This window comes from Odocoileus virginianus, chromosome 1 (assembly GCF_023699985.2).
Source record: "Odocoileus virginianus isolate 20LAN1187 ecotype Illinois chromosome 1, Ovbor_1.2, whole genome shotgun sequence".
NCBI classification, from domain to species: Eukaryota; Metazoa; Chordata; class Mammalia; order Artiodactyla; family Cervidae; genus Odocoileus; species Odocoileus virginianus.
The window spans coordinates 40,020,700-40,047,931 of record NC_069674.1 but is presented as its reverse complement, the minus strand read 5'-3'; the positions used below and the strand labels follow the sequence as shown (position 1 = coordinate 40,047,931).

At 50.8% G+C, this 27,232-nt stretch overlaps 1 protein-coding gene, 1 long non-coding RNA gene and 1 other non-coding gene across 3 annotated transcripts; 1 reads left to right on the top strand and 2 right to left on the bottom strand.

The window, feature by feature from the left end:
* Positions 1 to 6: 6 nt before the first annotated feature.
* LOC139035977 (uncharacterized) lies at positions 7 to 2,144 on the bottom strand. The gene is made up of 2 exons (XR_011488642.1): positions 2,024 to 2,144; positions 7 to 1,118 (listed from the first exon to the last, which is right to left on the bottom strand). It is a non-coding gene; the product is annotated as an uncharacterized lncRNA (long non-coding RNA).
* On the bottom strand, positions 894 to 965 carry TRNAG-UCC (transfer RNA glycine (anticodon UCC)). The gene has a single exon. It is a non-coding gene; the product is annotated as a tRNA-Gly (tRNA).
* Positions 2,145 to 2,322: 178 nt separating the features above from the next.
* NPC1L1 (NPC1 like intracellular cholesterol transporter 1) lies at positions 2,323 to 27,003 on the top strand. Its single transcript, XM_020893274.2, has 19 exons — positions 2,323 to 2,483; positions 3,455 to 4,986; positions 7,741 to 7,841; positions 8,251 to 8,423; positions 8,665 to 8,793; positions 9,317 to 9,499; positions 10,602 to 10,716; positions 10,849 to 10,976; positions 11,438 to 11,575; positions 11,857 to 11,946; positions 17,433 to 17,623; positions 17,790 to 17,914; positions 18,504 to 18,630; positions 18,798 to 18,853; positions 19,789 to 19,939; positions 20,113 to 20,344; positions 20,488 to 20,601; positions 20,679 to 20,841; positions 23,007 to 27,003. Exons 1-19 carry the CDS (start codon positions 2,430 to 2,432, stop codon positions 23,204 to 23,206), a joined length of 4,002 nt encoding a protein of 1,333 aa, XP_020748933.2. The 5' UTR covers positions 2,323 to 2,429; the 3' UTR covers positions 23,207 to 27,003.
* Positions 27,004 to 27,232: the final 229 nt, after the last annotated feature.

The following is a 27,232-nucleotide window of genomic DNA, read 5'->3' as shown; positions in this document are numbered from 1 at the left end:
TAAGGCTAGTGATTTGGCATTTTTTATTTTTGCTGATGTCGGTGAGAAGAGTCACAGCCCTTGGAAAATTCATGGGTGTCTACCATCACCAGACACCAACCAGAACCAATCAGAACCTATCAGTAATTATCAAGATTATTATTCAATATATCCTAGATTAGATTAGCCCAAGGAGAGAGCTGATAAACTGTGTGCACTTAGGGTTGTAAACCTGGTACTCTTTAACACTCCAATTTCATCTCTAGAATCCTGGATTAAGGAAGGTAAACATGAAATAGAGGAAACAGGGTTAGGCAAGAAGATAGTAACCAAAAACTTGTTTATGGGAAGCCGCCTGACCTCTGGCACCAGGAAAGCAGACGATCCATCACTTTGTGGGGCACAACCCAGTGACACATGTGCTAGTCAGAGAGTAAAGGAAGCGCTGAGTCTGTGTTAAAAGTCAGGAGATAAAGTGGGATTCAGGAGTGCACAGAAACTGTGATCACAACAGAAGTCTGTGCCCCAGGGCGTGACCTCAGAGACCCCACATGCGCAGGGAGCCAAGTGGTGAGTCTGTGGCTGAGCGTTTGCCTCTGTAACCCTCATCCTGTGTGTGTCTCAGAGAAGACTGCAGACACCATACATCTGGGCTCCGTCTCTATGGGCCTCCCCTGGGAACAAACTAGATTAAGGGGGTGTGCCTGGGGGCTCCACACACGGCAGGGGGTGCCTGAGACTGAATCTGCAGGGAGCGTCCTCAACCAGCAACCAAAGAAAATGATGTACCAGCCCACACCCTCTGGGGCAGGCTCCCCACCATTTCCTGGCGGATCTCTGTGGGCGTACAGATGCCCACATGGGAGCCTACTCTTTTTTTTTTTTACTGTAAAGCACAGCATGTGGGATCTTAGTTCCCTGACTAGGGATTGAACCTATGTCCCTGCAATGGACGTGCAGAGTCTTAACCACTGGACCACCAGGGAAGTCTCAAGAGCCCACTCTTCATTGCACCCTGGTCGATTCTTTCCATGTCCTGGCTCATCCCTGTTACTGGGTACTGCCCTCTGGTATCACCTTCCAAATCAACTATTCACACTGGAATCCTTGTCTCAGCATCTGCTTCTCAGGGAAGACATCTAGGAAAGAGAACAGAGCCCATAACTGTGGGCTGGAATCCTCAGCATCTGCCGGTCAGGGTGTGTGGGGGCAGGGCTAGGGAGACAGGAGGGCAGTCATTGCACACAGGCAGGCCCTGGGCCACTGACTCTCCTCTCCACTGAGGCTGATTCCAGGTCTAGGTATCTGTCTGTTCCTGCCCTGGCATCCCCCCTTGGCATCTGGTTCCCTTCCTCTTGGCTTCTGTCTTCCCCTGTATGTGTTGGGTAGCTCCCTCTGAGTCAGGCCAGGGTCCATGAAACAAACACAAGACCAGGGAGATAGCAGGTTCCTTCCTGCAACTGCCTCTGGCAGGTGGCCACAGGGGAGATAGTCTCCATAGGCTGCCCTTATCAGCTCAGCCTTGGCATGGGGGCCAAGGTCTGGCCCATTCTGGTGATAGGGAGCCCAAGGAAGGCTTCAGAGATCCCTATCTAGAGGGAGCAGGGGTGAGTGCAGAGCACCTGGGCCCATGGGGGTGGGGCTGCTAGCCTGGGTTTCCCAGCAACACTCAGCCCCCTCCATGGTAGGTGGGGACAGACCCAGGCAACGGACATAAGGGAGGGGGCCACGGCTGAAGAGCGAGGCTGTGGCTCTCAGCCCTGGGTCTCTGTGCGCTGTCAGATGCCAGCGAACTGGGCTGTCCCCTCTACCCGGAGGAGGAGACTATTGTCCCTGTGTCACTCCACCCCCCCACTGCCCCCTCTGTTATCGGATTGTTAATATTAATTAACAACAGTTGCTAAGGATGACAGTGCAAGGGTGTGCCCCAGCCAGAGCTGGCCTGGACCCAAGAGGGCACTGGGGAGAGTAGGGGTCTGAGGCTTGGGATCTGGGGGTGGGGGTAGGGGCGGTAGAGTTTCGGAGGGCCGGTGTCCAGACCCACCTGTGTCTGCCTCTTCTCCTGGGCCTGGTAGCTCCTGCAGCCGAGGCTGTGTGGGAAACTCTCAGCAGGTCGCTGGCTGGCCCAGCCCTCTGGCCTTGGTCACTTTGGGAAGTGGGCAAAGGGGAGACCCTGAGAGGCTCATCCGAGAGGGTGGGACCAAAGGTGGGAGGGACAAGTGATCCATCGATCATTAACTAGCTGAGAGCCCGGGGAGGCACAGGGCTCAGCCCCATTGGTCCCCAATCCAGTCAGGTGATGCTGTCCTTGATAGGGAAGCTGCCCTGTAGACCGTCCCCAGTTTCAGTATATGTACGGCTGAAGTGGGCTCTGGCATTGTCAGGAGCCGGCCCTTGGCTGTCCCCAAGGCCTGGCCTCGCTTACCCTCTGACCCCTGCCCAGTGCCAGGATGGTGGAGACTGGCCTGAAGGGCTGGTTGCTCTGGGTCCTGCTACTACACTCGGTGAGTCTCCGTCCCTGTGTCCACTCCGGGCAAGGGCTGCTTGGCAACTGTGAGAGACGGCCAGGGGTCTGCAGATGGGGGCAATTTCTATATAGATGAGGGATTCCAGGCTCCCCAGAGAAGGTGTGCAGGTAGGGGGTCCTGGGCTGCTCAAGTCTCCAGATCAAGGGGTCAGATGGACACAAGCCTGGGGGATTGGGCAGCTGGTTTGGATGTGATCAAGTTCTTCCCATCCCTGGTCCACTGTGGGTGTCCTGACCTAAGGTGGCTGGTGGGAGGTTAAAGGAAGATCCAGTCCCGGGGTGCTGATGAGGGGGATTCAAGGGGAGAATCACCTACAGAGGATTTGGCATCCAGGGAGGAGGTCCGAGGTTCTTGCCTCTCCAGTTTCCTGCTCATTTCCACGTCTGAGGAGGTGGGTGAAGGTTTTCAGCCCCCGGCAGGTGAAGGCAGGGGAAGCTCTGCTCAGAATCTCCAAGAGGGGCACAGGCCTCTGGGTGTGGCCTGCAGTTTGGGCATGGTGGTGGCTGACGCTATGGCAATGGTGCCCGAGGCACACAGGGCCTGCATCCACATGGCCCCTGGGAGTCAGCCCCTCAACTGGTCCAGGGGCCACTGTTTCTCAGGAGGACCACACAGGGGTCCAGGGGTCTCCTGGGTGGCCGTGTTCTCTCCCAGCTCTGTCAGGTCACCTCTTTCTTCAGTGACCCTGTCACTCATGGTCAACCAGGCCTTCACCCATCCACTCAGCATCCTTAGACACCGCCGAGAGCCCCATGTGCTACTTGGGCACCCCATCTCCCCCTGTGCTCCCCTGGATCCCCTGGCATCCTGGAGCTGCCCAACGTCACCCCTCACCCGCCCTGTTTGGCCTCATTCCCCATGCCCTCCCTGGCTGCCCACTGCCCCATCAGCTCCCCAGAGGTGCTGGCCAGCGCTGGGGCCCCTGGTGACCCTGCCCTGTTCCACAGGCCCAGAGTGAGGTGTACACACCCATACACCAGCCTGGCTACTGCGCCTTCTACGACGAGTGCGGGAAGAACCCGGAGCTCTCTGGAAGCCTGGCTTCACTGTCCAATGTGTCCTGCCTGGACAACTCGCCTGCTCGCCACATCACAGGTGACCACCTGGCCCTCCTACAAGGCATCTGTCCCCGTCTCTACACCGGTCCCGACACCACCTACGCCTGCTGCTCCTCCAAGCAGCTGGTGGCCCTGGACATGAGCCTGCGGGTCACCAAGGCCCTCCTCACCCGCTGTCCCGCCTGCTCTGACAACTTCGTGAGCCTGCATTGCCACAACACCTGCAGCCCCAACCAGAGCCTCTTCATCAACGTGACCCGAGTGGTCACGCAGGCGGACAACCACTCCCAGGCCGTGGTGGCCTACGAGGCCTTCTACCAGCGCAGCTTCGCCGAGCAGACCTACAACTCCTGCAGCCGTGTGCGCATACCCGCGGCTGCTGCACTGGCCGTGGGCTCCATGTGTGGCGTCTATGGCTCTGCCCTCTGCAACGCCCAGCGCTGGCTCAATTTCCAGGGGGACACGAGCAATGGCCTGGCACCCCTGGACATCACCTTCCACCTGTGGGAGCCTAGCCAGGCAGAAGGGAGCGTGATACAGCCTCTAAATGATGAGGTCGTGCCCTGCAACCAGTCCCAGGGGAATGGTGCAGCGGCCTGTTCCTGCCAGGACTGTGCTGCCTCCTGCCCCGTGATTGCCCAGCCCCAGGCCCTGGACCCCACCTTTCGCCTGGGCCGGATGGAAGGGAGCCTGGCCCTCATCATCATCCTCTGCTGTCTCTTTGTCTTGCTCACGGCCTTCCTCATGCGGCCCCGCCTGGCCGAGTGGTGCAGGGGCAAGCGCAAGACGCCCAAAGCCAAGGCAAGCATCAGCCTGGCCCACAGGCTCAGCCTCTCCACCCACACCCTCCTCAGCCGCTGGTTCCAGTGCTGGGGCACATGGGTGGCCTCGTGGCCACTGACCATCCTGGCAGTGTCTGTGGTCGTGGTGGTGGCCCTGGCAGGGGGCCTGGCTCTTATAGAACTGACCACGGACCCCGTGGAACTGTGGTCAGCCCCCAACAGCCTAGCCCGACGTGAGAAGGCATTCCACGACAAGTATTTTGGCCCCTTCTTCCGAACTAGCCAGGTATTCATGACGGCACCTCACCGGCCCAGCTATAGGTATGACTCCCTGCTGCTGGGGCCCAAGAACTTCAGTGGGATCCTGTCCTCAGATCTGCTGCTGGAGGTGCTGGAATTGCAGGAGAGGCTGCGGCATCTGCAGGTGTGGTCGCCAGATGAGCAGCGGAATGTCTCCCTGCGGGACACCTGCTACGCCCCCCTCAACCCACATAACGCCAGTCTGTCCGACTGCTGCGTCAACAGCCTCCTGCAGTACTTCCAGAACAACCGCACTCAGCTGCTGCTCACAGCCAACCAGACGCTGTCAGGGCAGACCGCCCAGGTGGACTGGAGGGACCACTTCCTCTACTGCGCCAAGTGAGTCCTCATGGTACCAGGTCCTGGGGTCAGCGTGGGCCTCCTGGGGCCCAGGCTGGGTACACATCTTGTACCTGGTCAAGGTGCTCTGCATCTCAGTCACACGGACTGTGCTGAGCTGTGTCTCTCCAAGTTCCTTCTTGGGCGCCCCATCCTCAGTGGGGTGCACGCTCGCCATAGCTGATTCACACTTGACCATCCTGGCCTCCACGTGGTCTTTCTGTAGCGCTTCTGATGTAGCTGGACCCATCCTTGCATGTTCTTGGTTTAAGGGTCACAGAGCAATCCGAAGGCACTGCTCACTGGTGTGCTTTTAGTTTCTCTTTTTTGCTTCTGTGCTCGGCCTGGGCGAAGCCAGCAGGGCCATGGACAGCCTATGAGATGCCCCAGCCCTGGGCAGGGGCCTGGGCCTGAGCCAGGTGTCCTGTGCAGGCTGCAGTCACACCCCTTCAAGCTGTGTGGGGCTTGGTCCCCGGCTGCATCCACTTGGCTGTGGAGCAAACAGGAAGCCAGTGAAGCTTACGGGTCTTGGAGCCAAGAGTGGAGGTTTGAGAGCTACCAAACCTGGAGGGGAGCAGGCTGGCCAGCAGCATTGAGGCCCCTGGGGTTGGAGTGGGCAGAGGTCTTCAAATGCTTGGTCTCAGGGTCCCTTCACACTTGACAAAAGACCGAGCACCCCAGAGAGCTGGGGTGTGAGTAGAGGTTATATTCACTGACATTTACCACATGAGAAAGTAAAACTGAGAAATGACAAAATATTTAATTAATTCTGCCACAATAGCAATAATAGGCTCATTATATGCTGGCACAAATAACATTTTTTATTTATTTATATTTTTAAAGGAAATTATTATTATTATTATTATTTTTTGCTGTGCTGGGTCCTTGTTGTGACACACAGGCTCTTTGTTGTGGTGCTCAAGCTTCTCATTGCGGTGGTTTGTCTTGTGGAGCACAGGCTCAAAGGCACACCAACTTCAGTAGCTGAGGTTCATGGGCTCATTAGCTGTGGTGCATGCATGAGCCCAACCCTTCTACAGCATGCTGGATCCTCCTGACCCAGGGATCGAACCCATGTCCCTCACACCAGTAGGCAGACTCTTAAGCACTGGATCACCAGGGAAGTCCCATAACATATTTTTTATGAAAATAATTGTATTTTCTGTACTGAAAATATCAGGAGTGATCATAGTAACATTGTTTTGAGTGAGTGAAGTCGCTCAGTCGTGTCCGACTCTTTGCGACCCCATGGACAGAGAGGCCTACTAGGCTCCTCAGTCCATGGGATTTTCCAGGAAGAACACTGGAACGGGTTGCCATTTCCTTCTCCAGGGGGTCTTCCTGACCCAGGGATCGAACCCGGGTCTCTCACATTGTAGGCAGACACTTTACCGTCTGAAAAACCAGGGAAATTTTGCATCTTTGCAAATCTCTTTGGGGTCTGGCTTAGCAGAAGATAGTGGATTCTGGCATCTGGTTCTGCATTTGGCCTGTTGGTTGAAGCGCAGCGAGAATGCTTGGCTGCACACCCCCAGAGAAGGGAAATGTGTTGTCAAAGCCTTTCCAGAGAATTGTGGATTTTCTTTACTACTTCATCAAAACTCAGCAAGTGATGTTTTCTTAAATGTTAGCTGCAATATGAAACTAAAGCCATGTCAGTGAACTGTCTGTATACCACAGACTTGAGATCAAAGAAGGGTGGAAACAGAAAGGCATCTTAGTGTTATTATGGAAGTAGTTTTGACTTTGTAGACCTTGAAAGGGTCTCTAGGGCTCCTGAGACCCTGGGTCACCCTGAATACCTCTGGACTAGAGAGTCAGGGCTCCCACCCCTCAGGCGAGCCAAATGTGGGCTGCATCCCAGAGTCTGTGCCTCAGCCCGAGGGCTGGCCCTCGGAACTGGCAGGTCAGGGGAGGAAGCTCTGACTCCGGGTTTCCAGTCCTTTGTTGTTGTTCAATTGCTCAGTCGTGTCTGACTCTTTGAGACCTGATGGACTGCAGCATGCCAGAATTCCCTGTCCTTCACTATCTCCCGGAGTTGCTCAAACTCATATCCATTGAGTTGATGATGCTGTCTAACCATCTCATCCATTCTAGTCCTTGAGTTGCCTTTATTTTGATTTTGGATGCTCACAACAACTCTTGGGTGGCCAGATTATCCCCATTTCAGAGACAGGGAAACTGAGGCTCAGAGATGTATGGTCACCTGCTCAAGGTCACACAGCAACCGGCACTCCCAGCCAGCTGGTGACGCACAGACGCACTCAAAGTGAGTGCTTCGTCCAGCACCTGTGACCCGTTTACAGCAAGGCCTCAGTGAAGGACATGGAGACCTGCCCACAGTTACAGGGCTGGAATGCTGAATGAGGAAAGAAGGAGTTCCCACCTCAGGGCCTGGAGGGTTCTGGGCTGGTGGGGGCAGAACGCCGAGGGCAGTGTGAGGCCTGCGTGTCTCTGTTGGTGGTTAGGACTCAGGGAGGGGCTTGTACCAGAATCCAGCCGCCACTCCAGGGGAGTGTGTGTGATGCGTACCCCCCTGCCAATCTGGAAGGAGTAATGGTGGAGCCAGGATAATGAGGCGGTATGAGGGGAGAGAGAACTCGAGGTCCTGCTCAGGGAGCTCCAGTTGACTCTGGATATGATCAAGAAATATTCTGATCGAGGGTCAGGTGATGACGCTGGGGGTCTGGGGCGAGGCACAGGGGCCATAGTGGTCGGAGTGAAATCAGGAAAAGTCCTTTCCTCTCCCACCAGTGCCCCCCTCACCTACAAAGATGGCACGGCCCTGGCCCTGAGCTGCATGGCTGACTATGGGGCGCCCATCTTCCCCTTCCTCGCCGTGGGGGGCTACAAAGGTAAGCTCTGACCTCCCCAGGAGGCCAGTGAGTGGACATGTGGGTCAGGAGTCATGGACAGAAGGGTGGGAGTGGCCATGGGGGCTTCCCGCTGCCTGGGAGTGGCTGGGCCGGTGGGGGGCCCATGGGGACGGCAGACCTGCCCATCCTGCATCCTTTCTCTGTCACTTATTGCATCTTCCACCAACCCTGCTCAGGTTCTCTGGTTCTGTGTCTGGAACCCCAGGTTTTGCCTTTGACTGAGAGAGGGAAGTGGGATGTATAATTGCACAATGACTTGGATGATGAGGGTGGGGGAGGAGAGGCAGGGGTGTGGCTGCAGTTGGGGGAGGGGAAGCAGGGGTGAGGCTGGAGCAGGGGGAGGAAAGCAGAGGTGTGGCTGGAGGTAGCGGAGCATTTCTCCTTTCAGGAAAGGACTATTCTGAGGCAGAGGCCCTGATCATGACCTTCTCCCTCAACAATTACGCTCCTGGGGACCCCAAGCTGGCCCAGGCTAAGCTCTGGGAGGGAGCCTTCTTGGAGGAGATGCGGGCCTTTCAGCGTCGAACAGCTGGTGTGTTCCAGGTCACATTCATGGCGGAGGTAGGGGCTGCAGGGTCCCTGGCTCTGGGGCAGACAGTTCAGGTGGTTTTGGTGGGGTCCTGTATCCCCATCCTGCCGTCACCCCTCCTGAGTGACCCTGAGCTAACGGGTGCCTGCCCAGGAGGATGGGGTGATGCTATAGCTATTCTTGCAGCCATGTCAGAGCTTCAGGGGCTCACATACACGGTGCCCTCTGGCGGAGCTCTTGCATCAGTGGGTCTGGTCGGGTGTGTGTCCACAGCGTTCCCTGGAGGATGAGATCAACAGCACCACGGCCGAGGATCTGCCCATCTTTGCTGTTAGCTACCTTGTCATCTTCCTGTATATCTCCCTGGCCCTGGGCAGCTACTCCAGCTGGCGTCGGGTACCGGTGAGAAGTGAGAGGGGAGCTGTGAGGGTGAGCTGGCCCACCATCAGGGTGCCTAGAACCTTCCCTAGCTACTTTCTGCTGCTGCTGCTGCTGCTGCTAAGTCGCATCAGTCGTGTCCGACTCTGTGCGACCCCACAGACGGTAGCCTACCAGGCTCCTCTGTCCCTGGGATTCTCCAGGCAAGAGTACTTTCTAGAGCACTTCAAAACAGCAAAGTGGACATACCCAGGGTGGCTCCTCCAAGGGGTGATGCTTCTTGAAATGTTCTGTTTCGAAAGGCCATGTGAGTTTTCACTCTGCTCATGACAACCCTCCCTCGACTTGTGCAAATGCAAAGTTGGTATTTACATTGTCTCATAATGCACGCTCGAGGAAGAAGTGGTCTGGCTCACAGGGCCTGCTCTTGGGAGGACGGCACTGCAGAGTGGCCAAAGTGCAGAAGCTCAGAGCATGCAGCTCTCCTCTAACTGGGGTTGGAGGGGGCAGCCCTGCAGTCAGGAGGCTGAGCCTGGTCCCATTGCAGGTGGACTCCAAGGCCACGCTGGGCCTGGGCGGAGTGGCCGTGGTGCTGGGAGCAGTCGTGGCCTCTATGGGCTTCTTCTCCTACCTGGGTGTCCCTTCCTCACTGGTGATCCTTCAAGTGGTGCCCTTCCTGGTGCTTGCTGTGGGGGCCGACAACATCTTCATCTTCGTTCTTGAGTACCAGGTAAGACAGCAGGAGTTCTGCACACCCCCAGCTGCCCCTACATGCCCAGGCATAGTCCCATGGGTTGGCTGGGTTTATTTCATCCTCTTTCTAAGCACTGATGTGCATGTGTACAATTCCTATAGAAAACAGTGCTCTGTGTTTATCTTTCACATAAATGCATTCATACCTCAGATGTCTCCTGAACTTGCTCTCAGTTAGCCCCACATTGTGTCTGGCAAGAGTGTCACACAGTACATATGTTACTGAGCCCAAGCTCATACTGCTCACTGCATGACTGGCCAATAAATCGAGAGATGAGGCGCTGGGGAAAGGAATAGTGACTTTAACTGAAAAGTCAGCAGGCTGAGAAGATGGTGGACTAATGTCCCAAAGAACCACCTTACCTGAGTTAGAATTTAGACTTCTTTTATAGTAAAAGGGGAAGTGGTGTGGCTGGTTGTTGCAAACCTTTTGGTGCCAGAATCTTTTGTTCTTGTAGCTGTCAAAGTAGGTCCTAAACCCCTCCAACCAGCCAAATGTTAGATTCTGTTCTGCAACCTTTTAATCTCCATATGAATGAAAAAGTGTTATACCTTTAAAGGTCAGAGCCTTAGCAATGGGCTATCATGTATATTCCAGGCTCTGGGCAACATCCTTTTACAGAAGACCCAGAGACAACAAGGCTAAACACAGTCAACAGAGCACAAAGGTTAGAGGTCCAATATGGAGTCATGTTTGTTCTTCTCTGTTCTACATGGAGCCACATCTGTATTGTAGTGCTAGGTAGCATTCCACAAAAAGACAAGTAGAGTCTTTAGCCTCTCTTGTTAGTGAACATTTAGGGTTCCAGTGATGAGTCAGAGGAAGGATGCTATGGACATCCCAAAATACAGCATGCGTGTCTCTGGGCCAGAATCTGAGAAGTGGAAGACATGGCAGGGCAGAGTGTCAGCAGGGTCTGCTCCCACTGGGCAAGGTGTGGGCAGTTTCTCAGGCCTGGCTGCATCTCCAGGCAATGCCCATGCCTTGGGGAGTGAGGGCATGTGGTTGCTCCCTGCTGGCCTGTGAGGGACAGAGCCCTTGGTCAGATCTTGACCCTGTCCCTGCCGTCCCCACACAGAGGCTGCCTCGGAGGCCTGGGGAAGAACGGGAGGCCCACATTGGCCGAGCCCTGGGCAGAGTGGCCCCCAGCATGCTTCTCTGCAGCCTCTCTGAGGCCATCTGCTTCTTCTTAGGTGAGCCCGAGCAACCCCTCCCCACCAGGCACTGGGAGTTCTTGGAGGCTGGCAGCGCCCTTTCCCTCTCTTCCCATCTGAGCAGGTTCCAGGCCCTGAGATTCACCCTTGGCCCCCCTCCCCATCCCTCAGGAGCCCTGACCCCCATGCCAGCTGTACGGACCTTTGCCCTGACCTCCGGCTTTGCAGTGCTTCTTGACTTCCTGCTACAGATGTCAGCCTTCGTCGCCCTGCTCTCCCTCGACAGCAGGAGGCAAGAGGTAGGAGTGGAGGCAAGGCCCAGGGACTCACCCCTGGTTCCCATCTTGGCCGGGAATGGAGTGGCGTCACTTTGCACAGAAGGCTCAGAGCATGCGGACGGAGTGTGGGAACAGCATGCTGGAATGTTTAGGCCACGAAGTCCCTGATGTCCCATGGAAAATTAACTTTATTTTGGTCATTTGGGGGAATATGATCGACCCTGCTAAAAGTACTTGAGGTCATGAAATAAAACATAAATGAGAGACTGACAGGGAGGGAGCTATTGTTTCAGTGACGGTGCGAAGTTCAAAGGTATTTTATCAAGGCAGAAAATGAAGATAAAGAAAAGAGCACACTGGCATGTCCCCATCATGCGGTGCTGGCACAGTCCACCTGTGGAAGGTGACTCTCCCACTCCATGGGAGGGAGGTGGTCCCCAGGGTCTGTTTTGGGGCCATCTTGAGTGCCCTCCTCCTTCTAGGCCTCCCGGATGGACATCTGCTGTTGCAAGACAGCCCGGAAGCTGCCCCCACCGAGCCAGGATGAGGGGCTCCTGCTCGGGTTCTTCCGAAAGTTCTATGTCCCATTCCTGTTCCACTGGCTCACCCGCGTGGTCGTGGTGAGTGGGCGGGAGGGACAGCAGGGGGACCTCATGCCACCCAGGGTTGCGGGGGCCTGGCAGTGCCTGGGGCGGGAGGGTCTGCTTAGCCTTGACCCTTGCCCGTGGTCATCGGAGGGGTCTGGAGCTTGCCCAGGTCCAGGGGTTGAAGCTGGGGTGGGGAGGGGGATTGCTGAGATTCAAGTTGGCCCAACTCTAGAATGTTTCCTTTAAGACCCCGTCCAGACCCAGACTGGGGAGCTACTGGGCGGGAGGCCTTCACTTGACGCTTCGCTTCCCAGGTGCTGCTCTTCCTGGCTCTGTTCGGAGCGAGTCTCTATTTCATGTGCTACATCAATGTGGGCCTGGACCAGCAGCTGGCTCTGCCCAAGGTGGGTGCCCTCTCTCCCCTCTCCTCGGTCCCCAAGGCTGTGAGGGAAATCAGCAGCACAGAGCAGATGGGTTGGCCTGAACCAGGGGTGTGGTAGAGGTAGGGGACCATCCATTATGCGGAGTTGGGAAGAGAAGCCACATTCTGCATGGAAACTGTCGGAGTTCGGCTCCAGCCCCAGGCCACCAGAGGGAGACGACCAGGCATCTGAGGGACTGGCCATGGGAGCGATTGTCCAGGCAGAATGACCAGCACCTCAGTGAATGCCTGAGTAGTGCCAGGCGCTCTGTCCTCAGGCCTGGGCTCCGCAGCAGCAAATGTCCCTGGACTGTCCTTGGAAAGACAGGGAGGGTTGGGGGGCCTGGGGAAGAAAAGACCTCAATGGGCTTGAGGGTTCTGGATGGAGGAGAGGCTTGAAGGGTGTCTGAGCAAGAGTGGGATTTGCAGAGGAAGGAGGCAAGGGTCACAGCACTGACCCAGGGGAGGTTGGGGCGCACCAAGGCTCATTTCCTGTGTGCAGGGGTGACTGCAGGTGTGGGGAGGAGAGGCGGTAAGCCCGCGAGCTGGTGGGGAAAGGTGCTGACCAGGACCAGCAAGCATATCAGGTTGACAGGAATCGAAGAGGCCAGGGACCTGAGATGTGTCTGGACATGCAACCAGAGGTGGGTTGGTGGCTGGGGAAAGCAAGTCTGCATATTTGGGCTCTAGGGGAGAGAGAACATCATGAGGGCTTGGACATCCAGGGCCACTGTAGGGGTGGCGATGGGGGTCTGGGCATGGGCAGGAATCTTGGAACCAGTGGCCTGGTAGCCATCTGCTGGTGGTACTGGTCTTGGAAGCAAGATGAGGTGGGAGGAGAGCAAACAGGCAGGACGGCACCTTCAAGCCAGCACAGGGAGCAATAAGAGGCTGCAAAGCCAGCAAGGGTCCAGAAAGACTCTGCCATTCATGGTGGACCTGGGGACTGCTCACACGGCTGAAGAAAAGAGGGTTCCCAGTGACCCCAGAATGGGTATCAGTGGCCTGGTAGGCCAAACCAGTGAGAAGGAAGGTGGTACTGGGCTTTAAGACCAGCTGAGGGTTTTCTTTTGGCTGCGTTGGCTCTTAGTTGGGGTGCTCGGAATCTTTTATTTGTGGCATTTGGAATCTTATAGTTGTGGGATGTGAAATCTTTAGTTGTGGCATGTGGGATCTAGTTCCCTGACCAGAGATCAAACCCAGGCCTCATGCACTGGGAGTGGGGAGTCTTAGCCAGTGGACCACAAGGGAAGTCCCCTAGTTGAGGTTTTGTTAATGCTGTTTATTTTTCTTTGGGGGAGATTTGTTTCTTATGACTATATAAAGTGTATTTCTTTCAATTTTTTTCTGGTAAAATATAACATAAAATCTGCCATTTTAACCATTTTTTAAGTGGCATTAAGGATGTTGTACAATCCTCACCACCATCCGTCTCCATAGCTCTTTCATCCTGCAAAGCTGAGACTCTGTCCCTATTAAACGCTAACTCCCCATTCCTCCTCCCCCAGTCCCTGGCACCTCCCCCCCCCCTCCCCGCCCCAATCTCCTTTGTGTCTCTGTATTGGTCTATTTCAGGTCCCTTACATATGTGGAATCATACATTTGTCCTTTTGTGATGGGTTATTTCATTTAGCATGATGTCCTCAAGGTTTGGTCATGTTGTAACATGTATCAGAACTTCCTTTTTAAGGCTGAATAATATTCCTGTATGTATGAATGCATATATATCACATTTTGCTTAACCATTTTCTGTTGATGGATATAGGTTGCTTTCATGTTTTGGCTATTGTGAAATAATGCTGCTATGCACATGGGTTTACAAATATCTCTTTGAAACCCTGCTTTCAATTATTTTGGCTATATACCCAGAAGTGGAATTGTTAAATCATATGGCAATTCTATTTTCAATTTTTTGAGGAACCTTCATACTGATTTCTATATAGCTGTACCATTTTACATTCCTACCAACAGTGCACAGGGTTCCAATTTCTCCATGTCCTCACCAACACTTATTTTCTGGGTTTTGTTTGTCTGTTTTTTTGACAACAGCCATCATAATAGATATGAGGTGGTATCTCATTGTGGTTTATTTGTGTTTCCCTAATGATTAGTGATGTTAAGCATTTATTTATTGGCCATTTGTATATTTCCTTTGGAGAAATGTCTATTTTTGAATTGGGCTGGATTTTGTTGTTGTTAAATTAAAAGAGGTCTTTAAATATCTTGGATAACTATCCCTTATCAGATATGGGGGATTAATATCTGATTAATTAATATCAGATATCAGATATGTGATTTGTGAATATTTTCTTCATTTCTGTTGGTTGTTTTTTTACTCTATTGGTAGTATCTTTTGATGCACTTACGTTTTTAATCTTCATGAAGTCTAATTTGTCTATTTTTTTCTTGTTAACTTGTGCCTTTGGTGTCATACTCAAGATAAATCATTGCTGGGATGTATAATTTTTACGGCTTTGTGAATTTTTCAATTTTCCTTCTGTTAATGATTTCTAACCATGCAGTCATGGTTAGGGAATATAAATAATATGACATCTATCATTTTAAATGTTGAGATTTAATATGTGGCCAAATACCTAGTTTGTCTTGCAGAATGTTCCATGTGTATTTGAGAGGAATACGTACTTTGTTGTTGTTGGGCAGAGTTGCTGTGTAAGCTTGCTAGATTTAGTTGGTTTTGTGTTGTTCAAGTCCTCCATTTCCTTACTTATCTTCTGTCTGGGTGTCCTGCCCATTACTGATAGTGGAGTATTGAACTCATTGTAGAACTTCCTATTTCTCCCTTCAGCTCTGTGACGTTTCGCTTCATAGATTTGGATGGTCATTCATTAGGTGTGGAACTGTTTATACACACTTACCCTTGCTGTACTGAATCTTTTAATAATATATAATGTTCTTCTTTATCTTTTGTAAACTTTTTTGATTTAAAGCCTATTTTACCTGGTAGTAGGATAGCCTACTATTGCATGGAATATCTTTGCAATCTTTGTGAACTGTCTACTATGTGCATCGAATTTCTTTTTCTATACTTTCACTTTCAACCTGTGGGTGTTTCTGGATCTCAACTGACTCTTATAGACATTTTGTTGGATCCTATTTGTCTAACCCATTCTGTCAACTTCTGACTTCTTATTGGACAGAGTAGTCTTTTTACATGTAAAGTAATTACTGACGAGGAGAGACTTGTTATTGTGCTATTTGTTTTCTATGTACTTTATAGTTTTTTCATTTCCTGCATTGCCATCTTCTTTTGTGTTTAGTTGATAGTGAAATGTTTAAATTCTTTTTTCATTTCCTTTTGGGTATGTTATATGACTATTACCTTTGTGGTTACCAGGGAAATTACATTAAATATTCTACAATGTGTTGAATTTACCCTAGGTTAACATGGAGTGCATACAAAAAATATGTTCCTATACTGCTCCTTTCCATTTCCTTTCAGTTATTACTATTATAAACTTTACATCTTTATACACTGTGTATTCAAAAACATAGAATAATACTTTTTTATGTATTAATCTCTTAAGATATGTAGAAATTTAAAAATGGAATTATAAACCAAAAGTTATAATAAAACTAGCTTTTATAATTTCCCATGTATTTACTTACCAGTGATCTTTATTTAATTACATGGCTTTGAGTTATACTTTAGCATAATTTCACTTCAACTTGAAGGACTCACTTTACAGCTTCTTGCAGGACAGGTCTTGTGGCAACAGACTTCTTCTGTAGTTATTCATATGGGAATGCTTTAATTTTTTTCCCTCATTTTTGAAGGACAGTTTTGTCAAAAATAGGACTCCTGGTTGAGAGTTTTTTTCCACTTAAGTACTTTAAATATACAAATCCACTGCTTTCTGGCCTCCAAGTTTTCTGATAGGGACTGTGCTTATAATCTTTATATATAATAAGCCTCTTCTTTCTTGTTGCTGGGTCTTCATTGTGGTGCACAGGCTTATTTGCCCCAAGGCATGAGGAATCTTAGTTCCCTGACCAGGGGCTGAACCTGTGCCCCCTGCGTTGGAAGGCAGATTCTTAACCATTGGATCACCAGGGAAGTCCCTCCGTTTTGTTCGTACACTGTTTTCTTGACTGTGTCCAGAAAACAATATTATTTTGGTTCTTTGAACATCTCTAAGATAGTCATTTTAAAGTCTCTTTCTAATATATCCATTGTCTGGTCTTTCTCAAGGATAGTGTTGATTAATGTCCCCAGGTATGGGCCATATCTTTCTGAGTCATTGCATGCTTTATGATTTTGTTGTTGTTTTTGAAAAATGGACATTTGAGTCTGCAACAACTCCAGAAATCAGATTCTCTCCCTTCCCCAGAATTTTCTAATTTATTCATTTATTTAAAAAACTAATTGTTGTGGATGTCTCTTTCCTCAAGATCAGCTTGAGATGTAAAGTCTTTATAGATCTTTTCCAAGTCTCTGCTTTTCCCTGAGCATGTGCAGTGACTACTTTCCCCTGTATTTGTGGTTGCTTTTGAGTGTCATGTTTCTTAAATGTATGGCTCTCAAAAGGACAAAAATGTAAATATGAAGAGGGAAGACAAATTTAGCACTTGCCCTTTAAATATCTTGGCAGCCACTTCAGTTTGAGGTGAAGGTTCTAATGGCACCTGACTTTGTGTCTGCTCTACTGAGATTAGAAGCAGCAATGAGTGATGAGAACACAGATCCTTGATATTTAAGAGATGGGTCTGCAAGCTGTGTGCAGACTGTTCTTGGAATGCATTCATGGCTGCCTGCAGCAGGTCCGGGAGAATAAACGATGACTAGCTTGTACCATGCTAAGAGCTGAAGTAGATCAAATTAACCCCAATCTACCATCCAGGCCTTTCTCTGGAAGTTTGAAGCCCTCAATAGACCCCAGAGTACCAAAATAGTTACATCAGGCAGATTCTGCCAGTGCAGTTATTGTCTAGATGGGGAGGTGGAATCCTGGATCCTACTCCACCATCATTCCTGATGTCACTTTGAAGTTTATGCCGCAGGAGAAGGGAATGAGCCATGAAGATGCCTGGCATACAGCCTTGAGGGTGTGCACGAGGGTGTTTATATGTGTGCCTCCGTGTGGGCTGTGGTCACAGGCTAACTTGCTAGACCGCGGCTGTGCCAAACAGGGGATGATAGGAAGGGGTAAAATTATGTGTATGTGTTTGTATGTGTGTGTCAGACAGCGTGTTCCCGCAGGGGGGTGATACCCTGTGCTTATACCTCTGTGAGTGTGTTCTGTGTAGGTACCTGTGATTATACCTAGACAGGTGTACCTTGGAGTGTGTGTTTGCCTCTGTGGGCATACTTATGACCATGTACCTCTGTAGTAGAATTGTACATGTGAGTCTGTGAGCCTGTACCTCTGTGTGTATTGCTGTGTGTGTATCTGTTGAGCGTTTGCTGGAGGTGCGTCTGGCCATGGCCTCACTGACTGTCTTCCATCGCAGGACTCGTACCTGATCGACTATTTCCTCTTTATGAACCGCTACTTTGAGGTGGGGGCCCCGGTCTATTTTGTCACCACTGGGGGCTACAACTTCTCCAGTGAGGAAGGAATGAATGCTATCTGCTCCAGTGCAGGCTGCAACAACTTCTCCTTAACCCAGAAGATCCAGTACGCCACCGACTTCCCTGATGTGTGAGTGTCCCAGCCCACCTCTGTGTGTCTCTCTCCCTCCTGCCCTGCTGCCCACCTGCTGCCAGGTGCCTGAGGGGAGCTGGCGTGGAGGCTGGACTGTAGGGAGGACCCACCACAGCCTGCCTATCCAGTCCTGTCCCCTGACTTCCTCTCCCCTGACATTCAGATCTTACCTGGCCATCCCTGCCTCCTCCTGGGTGGACGACTTCATTGACTGGCTGACTTCATCTTCCTGCTGCCGCCTTTATATCTCTGGTCCCAATAAAGATGAGTTCTGCCCCTCGACTGTCAGTGAGTTTGGGGCCTCTGGGAGTTCAGGGCCCATCATAGCTTGGGGAAATTGAGACTAGAGAAAGGACAGGACCAGGGGAGGATGTCTTAACCCTTCCTGCCCTCCTACAGGGTCAGTTTGGGGCAGGGGCCCTGTCTAGGAGCACAGGTGGGGGTCCTACACCTAGATAGGTAGAAGTCCAGCTGGCTTGCCAGGCAGTTGCACCCTCCTGGTCCTGCTGAGTTGTGCCCATGCCCCCTGAGCAGGCTGATGCTCAAGTGCCATGGGAGTGGAGTGAGAGTTGAGGTTGGTGCATGAGCCTGCCTCAGCAACTGTGCTTGGAGGTGGAGTGGGGAGGCCCCATGGAGGCTGTTTCTCTGCCCTGAACTTTGCTTCCCCCTTGCTTGAAGGTACCAGCAGTTTGCATATATGAGAGGAGCACTCCTCCCATCTGTAGAGGCATCACATATCCCCCCAGAGTAACCATGCTTGTTACAGCAGTTGGGAGTGCGTGGGGATCCTGATGGCAAACGAGCACAAGGCGGGGCAGGCAGGGTCTGCCTGGCCTTGGGGGGTGCTGCTGCCTAGAGCCCCCCACTCTCTTTGTAGACTCCCTGGCCTGCTTGAAGACCTGTGTGAGCCCCACAGCAGGCTCTTCTCGGCCATCAGTGGAGCAGTTCCACAAATATCTTCCCTGGTTTCTGAGTGACGAGCCCAACATCAAATGTCCCAAAGGGTAGGCGGTGAGCAGTGGTGGTGGGGGCACGGGGGGATGGCTGTGTGGGTGCCCAGAGTGGGGTCACAGGTGGCAGGAGGCAGTGCGGGGTCTCTGGGGGTAGCTATAGGCCAAGCTCACGGAGGGGACAGGTCCTTGGCTAATCTGTTCTGGTCCTCCTCCCGCAGGGGTCTGGGAGCATACAGCACCTCAGTGAATATGAGCTCAGATGGCCAGATTTTAGGTAAGCCTGGCCTCGACTGGAGGGGGAGACCAGAGTCAGCTGCGCCGGGGGCGCCATGAGTCCCAGGAGACAGATTCTCCATCTTGAACCTTCCCTCCTTCTTCCTTCCTGGGGGATTTCTCACTGCCCTGGTCCTGTCCTCAGAAGTCATATTACCCAGTTCCACATCCTCGGACTCCACCCCATGTCTACCTACTTCCTTCTCCCCATCCCCTAAATTCATAGTCAGTGTGGCATTCATGGAATTCTCAGGGGCTGATGCTGCACTTGGGAGCCACCTACTTCCTCTTCTCTCAGGCACAAGTCACCCTCAGATGTGGGCAGTGGGCAGCTGGTTCAATGAATGGCTAGTCTACTTACCCAGGGGGTCCCCCAACCCACAGCTCTGTTAAGTCAACTCTTGCATTTTTTTTGTCTCCCTTTCTGGCCCTTTCTTATAGGAAAATGTGCATTGGAAAAATAATGAAATTAATGTTAAGAATCCAATGCAAGTTTTGAAACCGTACAGAGCAGTGTTTGGGTTCATCCAGGAAATCTCTTTCTTTTTAAAAAAAAAAATATTTATTTGGCTGCATTGAGTCTTGGTTATGACATGCAGCCTGTCATAACTAATTTCCCAATCTAGTTCCCCAGTTAGGAATCGAACCCAGCGCCCCTGCAATGGGAGCCTGGAGTCTTAGCCACTGGACCACCAGTGAAGTCCCTTAGGACATCTTTTTAAGCTCCACCCATCAGAGGCAGGGCCAGGACTTGAGTCTGGCACAGCGATAGGACAGCTACAGAGCTTGCAGGGCTGTGGGAAAACCAAAAATGCAGGGCCCTTTGCTCAACATGTATTAAGAGTTCCCAAATGGTGGCAGCAGACCTCTGAACTCAGCTGGGCACTGCCTCCTGGGGGCCCTGAGGGCATCTGACACAGGCTCTGGCTTTCACAGCCTCGCGGTTCATGGCCTACAACAAGCCGCTGAAGAACTCGCAGGATTTCACGGAGGCTCTGCGGGCAACTCGGGCGCTGGCAGCCAACATCACCGCCGACCTGCGGAAGGTGCCAGGCACCGACCCAGATTTTGAGGTCTTCCCTTACTCGTGAGTGCGTGTGCTCCAGAGGGGGGGTGTGGGTGAGGATGCTGGGTTGGCAAGGGTGGCCGCAAGGTGGGGGTGGGCTCCAGCAGGAAGGTTTCAGCTGCACTGGGCCCAGAGTTCATCCTGCAGTGGGCATGGGAGGCCGCGGAGTGGTGACTGTGCTCTGTGCCCCACAGGGTCACCAACGTGTTCTATGAACAGTACCTGACCATAGTCCCCGAGGGGCTCTTTATGCTCACCATCTGCCTGGTGCCCACCTTCGTCGTCTGCTGCTTCTTGCTGGGCATGGACGTCCGCTCCGGTCTCCTCAACCTCTTCTCCATCATCATGATCCTGGTGGACACTGTGGGCTTCATGACGCTCTGGGACATCAGCTACAATGCTGTGTCCCTCATCAACCTGGTCACGGTAACCCGCCAGAGGGAGTGTCGGGGCTCTAGTGCAGGAAAAGAGGCTCCCAGTTCTTTCTAGAGTCTAGGTGCTGCCTGCTGGCCTGGGTGGAGACCCCTGCCCCTGCCCTTGGGTGGCTGAAGCCCCCTTTCTTCCCTCAGGCAGTGGGCATCTCTGTGGAGTTCGTGTCCCACATCACCCGCTCCTTTGCCATCAGTACCAAGCCCACACGGCTGGAGAGGGCTAAGGAGGCCACCGTCTCCATGGGCAGTGCGGTGAGTGGATGGGCTGCCTCGCATGGTCCTTGGTCAGCCACCCCCTGCCCAGTCTGACGCCTGCTTGTGACCCCCAGGTGTTTGCAGGAGTGGCCATGACCAACCTGCCTGGCATCCTCATCCTGGGCCTGGCCAAGGCGCAGCTCATCCAGATCTTCTTCTTCCGTCTAAACCTCCTCATCACTGTGCTGGGCCTGCTGCATGGCCTGGTCTTCCTGCCTGTCATCCTCAGCTACCTGGGTGAGTGCCAGGCCCCTCCTGCAAGACTCCAAGCCACAGGCAAAATGCCAGGAACACTCACAACCCCCCGCTCACCTGGGACAGGCACTGCCCCAAGTTGTGGGCACATAGTTCCTCCTGGTTTGGAAGCTACAGTTTTTTACTTAGCATGTGAAAACATCTTTTTTGGGTCAGATGTGTGTTTCAAACATGTTCAGTGGCCATTTGAACTTCTGATCATGAGTTTGAGCAAAAAATATATTTTCACATTGAGAGGTGATGTATACAGGTATGGACATGGACATGCAGAGTAGAACAGGCCTTTCACAAAATAACACTGCCTAAGAAGCCTCAGGTATTTTCTGTTCTATCATTGATTTTTAAAAAAATTCTGGCGTTATCTGGGAAATTGATTTCATGACTCATTCATGGGTGACAACTTGCAGTTGGAAAACATTTCCTTTTGTATGGATCGGCCACAGTCCATTTAGCCAGCTCCCAGTTGCTAGACATTAGACTGTTTCTGGCATCACCGACTTGATGGACATGACTTTGAGCAAGCTCCGGGAGTTGGTGACAGACAGGGAAGCCTGGTGTGCTGAGTCCATGGTGTCGCAAAGAGTTGGACACGACTGAGCAACTGAACTAGAACTAGAACTGGACTATCTCTGACTTTGCATGTTATTGCCAGTGCTGCGATGACTATCCTTGTGGCTGAATCTTTGACCTCACTCTCCAGTATATGCTAGAGAAAGTTCAGTCCATGAATCTGGTTGTTCATTCCAACTGTTAACACCCTCCAAGAAGTTTTACCATTTAAACTCCTACTAGCAACATGTACATTTCTGTTTCCTCACTGTAGAGCATTCAGTTCAGTTCAGTTTAGTTGCTCAGTCGTGTCTGATTCTTTGCAACCCCATGGACTGCAGCATGCCAGGCTTCCCTGTCCATCACCAACTTCCGGAGCTTACTGTGGGGCATAGTTATTCTTTTTTTAAGAATTATTTATTTACTGTCTGCTCTGGTTCTTTGTTGCTGTGGGCTTTCTCGAGTTGCAGCGAGCAGGGTTACTCTCTAGTTGTGGTGCGTAGGCTTCTCTTTGTGGTGGCTTCTCTTGTTGCGGAGCACATGGGCTCCAGTGGTTGTGGTGCATGAGTTTAGTTGCCCTGAGACATGTGGGATCTTAGTTCCTGGACCAGGGGTCAAACCTGTGTCCCCAGCATTAGCAGGCTGACTCCCAACCAGTGGACCACTAGAAAAATCCCTATTGAGCACAGTTATTTTACGCACCCCATCGCTCCACAGAGATTTAAACGGGGCCCCTGGATGAAGCGCTCCCCCATGGGGTGGGCAAGCTGAGAGCAGTTCAATTTTGCACTGTTCCCTGACACCAGGAATAATAATAATGGTAATTTTAGATGGAACATTTATATTAATAGAAGGGTGTGTTTGTGTGCTAATAAATATATATTAATCCTCTTATCATGCCTGGAGGTAGGTGATGTTTTCATCCCCATTTCACAGATGAGGAACCTGAGACCCCTCCACCCCAGTAATAGAGCTGGACACATGCAGTGTATTTGGAGGCCACACAGCACCAGAGCCCCTATGCAAGGCATCCCAGTCTTGTAGAAACTTCCTGACCCCCTTTGGAAGAGGAGAGTGTAGTTGCTGGGGACCTCCCCAGAGGCTACTTGGCTGGGGAGCCACAGGTCCCACAGGTCATGGCCACCCCTTGGAGATTCTGAGTGGCCCGCCCCCTGCAGAGTGGCTGGGATCCTGACAGAGAGGCGAGTGGCAGGCGCAGGGGTTCCGGGTCCCCTCTCTGACCTGAGTCTGATGACAGTGAGGAATGGCTTCTCTCAGCAAGGAATGTTTGCACAGCGTGTCCAAGGAAGAGAGGAGGGGGAGGAGTCACTGGCTATGGGCAGCTTGGGGCTTCCCCTGCTAGACCCCTGGATGGCAGGGGGCACCAGGGGCTGGGCGCGTGTGGCAACTGATGGTTACCAGCTTTTGGGGGGTATGGCCAAGTGAGAACTGGGGTGAAGGGCAGTGATGGAGGTGGGGGGCTTAGGATTTAGCTCTCCCCCTCTGGAACTTCCATTTGGGGCTCCAACACACGCCTGCATCCTGCACCCGGCACGCCGCCTCCCTGACCATGTTGCTCTGTGTCTGTCCCTCTGCAGGGCCCGATGTCAACCCAGCTCTGGTGCAGCAGCAGAAGCAGGAGGAGGAGGCAGCTGCAGCCAAGGAGACCTCTTGCTCAAAGCACTCCGCCCCGATGAGCACTGATGGCGGTGTCTACGTCAACTACAGCTTTGAATATCCTGCCAAGAGTGCAGGAGGCCTCGCGAGCTCTCCATCAGAGAACAGGCAGAAGTTCTGATGGGGCCAGAGCCCCTGTCCAAGCTCATCGGCCATGATCTGAGGGGCCACGAAGGCTCCTCCTGAGGGTCCTTTGACCTATCCTTCCCCCAGGCCCTCAGAGAGGCTGTCTCCACAGGACTGCCCACCATTGGTCACCCTCTGGCCACCAGATCTCACCCATAACGACACCAATTGTGATGGAGGTGGCACGTGATGGCTTGGGTGTGACCTGGTCCAAATCCATCTCTTAAATTTGACATGTGTCCTCTTCATGCAAGTTTTAAAACTTTAGTTCCATATATGTGAACAACATATACGTTCACATTTAAAATTTTCCTTAATCGATGCCATACGTGACCTAACCTTTTGCAATGAGATTTTTTTTTTATGCAGCATCCCTTTTTTCGATTTATTCATGTCGATACATGGAGATCTAGTCCAATCATTTTAACTGCGATGCAGCTTTCCATTGTGTGAATGAACAGGATGCTTTTTATCCATTCCCCTGCTAGTGGGCAATCACATTGTCCTCAATTATTTTTCTGCTATTAAGTCCACAGTCACTTATGTGGAATTTCAGAACCCCCAGAACTCTGAAAACCTAGTGGATTTGTCTTTTTCTTTTGTAAGTTTGGGACAAACTCATTTCGTAGCAAAGCCTGATCAGAGATGATGTATCTATGTATACTCTTTATAAATAGGCTTCCCTGGTGGCTCAGATGGTAAAGAATTTGCCTGCAATGCAGGAGATTCAGGTTCTATCCTTGGGATGGGAAGATCCCCTGAAGAAGGAAATGGCAACCTACTCCAGTGTTTCTGCTTGGAGAATTCCATGGACAGAGGAGCCTGGCAGGCTATAGTCCATGGGGTTGCAAAGAGTCAGACACAACTGAGCGACTAACACTTCTTTTTTTTTTTTTAAATAGGATACTTACACTCTCCAACCAACTTGATGTGAATAGTCATATATTTCAGCACATTAACAAGTTTGATTTCATGTTGCTACCCCAGATCCTGATGAGGTCTAATATCTAATGTATTGTAAGCATCAAATTATGTTTCTGAAAAAATGTTCTAAATTCTGAAATTCAGCTCACGTATGGGACTTCAGGCATGGAACCATGGACCTGTGTGATGAGCAGGTGTTTACACGTCTCCTGTCTATTTGTGGGGAGCTACCATCGCTGTAGCACTGAACGGATACAGACTGATGCCTTCCAGGACGTCTGCCCTGTGCACACCTCCACCCCATAAGGATGCCTCTTTCCCGGCACCAATACCAACACCACACTCCACTTGTTTCTGGGAGGGAGGGGAGTGGGGTTATAGATTGTTATCCCTTTTTAAAAAATACTGTTTTTAAAAGAAAACTTTTTTATGTTAGAATAGTTTTACAGGAAAATTACAAAGATAATACAGAGAGTTCCTGTATGCCCCCCGCTCGCCCCCCAAAATTTACTCGAGTAACACATTAGTGTGATACATGTCAGTGTACCATGAATGAACCAGTACTGATTATTACTACTAACCAAAATCCATATTTTGTTTAGATTTCCGTAATTTTACCCAGGCTCCTTTTTCTGAGCCAGGATCCTGTCCAGGACACTCCACAACACTCGGTTGTTATGTTTACTTAGGCTCCTTTCGTTTCTGACTGTGTGTCAGGCTCTTCTTTTCTTTGTTTTTGGTGATCTGGACAGTTGAAGACTGGTCAGGTATTTTAAAGAATGTCCTTCAAATGGGGTTTGTCTAGTATTTCTCCTGGTTAGACAAAGGTGATGGGTTTTTTGGAGGGAGACCACGAGGCAGAGAGCCGGTCTCAGCCCACAGTGTCAAGGGTGCCTGCAGTCACCATAGCTTGTCGCTGTCACGCTGACCCTGACCACCTGGCTGAGGTTGTGTCGGCCAGGCGTCCCCTCTGTACACTTGCACCTGTCTGCATGCTGCACTCTTTGGAGGGAAGTTGCTATGCACAGCCCACACTTATGCTCTACTTCCTGGAGGGTGGAGTGTTTACATAAATTATTTGGAACTCTTCTGAACAGGAAAATTGTTCTCCTCCATTTATTATTTATTCAGTATGCTATCTTTATCAGTATGGAACCAAGGATGCTCAGTTTTTACTTTGGGTTTTGATATAGTGACTATTTGCTCCACATTTGGCCATTGGGAAGTCTTCCAGTTGGCTCCTAGGTCCCTTTGACATATTCCCTTTACTGTGGGTTTTTTCCCCTTTGTGAGCACTTCTGTACTTCCTGGCATTATAAGATGGTACAGGCTCAACTTGTATATTTCTGTCCTAGTCCTAGAGTCAGCCATTTCTCTCAGGAGTTCCAGCCCTTCATCTGGAGATAAGTTTAGAAATTAGGATCTGGGTGTTCAGTGTGTGTTGCTGCTGGGGCTTTGTTGCTTCTGATCCTCTCAGCTGAGAGAGCAAGGGCATACATATGTGAATACTGACCTGTGTATGTGCACATTTCTAGAAATATTTCTATGAAAAGCCATCTGTATCTACACTAAAAAGGAGCTTATGCTGATGCCTCCAGGTCTAACCCATAACCACATCAATCATTCTAGACTCCTTTCTTGCTTCTTTGGAGCCTCTCATGCCAGCTAAAGAGAAGCCGGGCTCCACCACCCTCACCATTTACTTAGTTGTTGATTACCTTTACACATATGGAGGAGTCTCAGAAATGATAACCTACACTCCTGTGGAAAACAACTTTAGAATTTAGTATTTACGTGCAATTCCTTTTGCCTTTAGTCTTACAGACACCATTCCTTTCCAGACACCATACCTTTCCAGGTTAGCATCTTTCAGATGGGGTCAGTATCCCTTTCAGAGAAGCTGCTTTATACATTTAAAAAATATTTATTTATTTATTTTTGGTGAGCTAGGTTTTTGTTTCCGCCTTCGGGCTTTCTCTAGTTGCAGAGATCGGGGGCTACTCTTTAGTCGTGATGCATGGGCTTCTCATTGCAGTGGCTTCTGTTGTTGTAGAGCACAGACTCTAAGTGCATGGGTTCAGTAGTTGTGGGGCACAGGTTTATTTGTTCTGCAGCATGTGCAATACTCCAGACCAGGCATTGAACTCGCTTCTCCTGCAATGGCAGGATTCTTAACCCCTGGACCACCAGGGAAGCCCTTTTACATTTTTAATATAGTTAGATTCTTGCATCACATTCTTTATTCCATTCTGATTTTACAAAATCACATGTGTAAATGTTTACTGGGGGTATTCAGAACATGATCCCTGGTTGACCCTCTAGCTAGACCCAGGCAATGGGAGACTCCTCACCCTTTTCTCTGTCCTTGTAATGTACGCTCTGCCTACCATTCCCACAGCAAGAGTTGTTTTCACATGTATATTATCTAGGGTGAAATAGATCACCAGCCCAGGTTGGATGCATGAGATAAGTGCTCGGGCCTGGTGCACTGGGAAGACCCAGAGGGATCGGGTGGAGAGGGAGGTGGGAGGGGGGACCGGGATGGGGAATACATGTAAATCCATGGCTAATTCATTTCAATGTATGACAAAAACCACTGCAATGTTGTAAAGTAATTAGCCTCCAACTAATAAAAATAAATGGAAAAAAAAAAAAAGAGTTGTTTTCAACAACATCTTCCTCTCAATACCTTGAGAGAGGAAGATGTTTTTGAGCCCAGGTGGACAGTGTATGTGATTGAACCCAGTTAAGGTGTCTGTATAAATGTTTACGATTCTGGCAAAGTGGACGTGAAAATATACTGGTCTTGGGGCTGCCCAGGACAAGTCTTGTAACTTTCCTTGCTTATTAAACCTCCTACCTACCAGTCTGAAGTGGTCTGCCTCTTTCTTCCATCTCTCCTTGCTCTGTGTATACAGAGAACAGACTATGAACAAAGATCATTCAAAGTATTAGGGCAGACCAACAGATGTTAATGTGACAAAGTAGGAGACATTTATTGATACAATTTCAGATTTCACAGTGCAACTAATCTTTAAGAAACTACAATTTGTAGAATGTTGGTGTAGTTTCCAAGAATAATACTCACATTTATTTG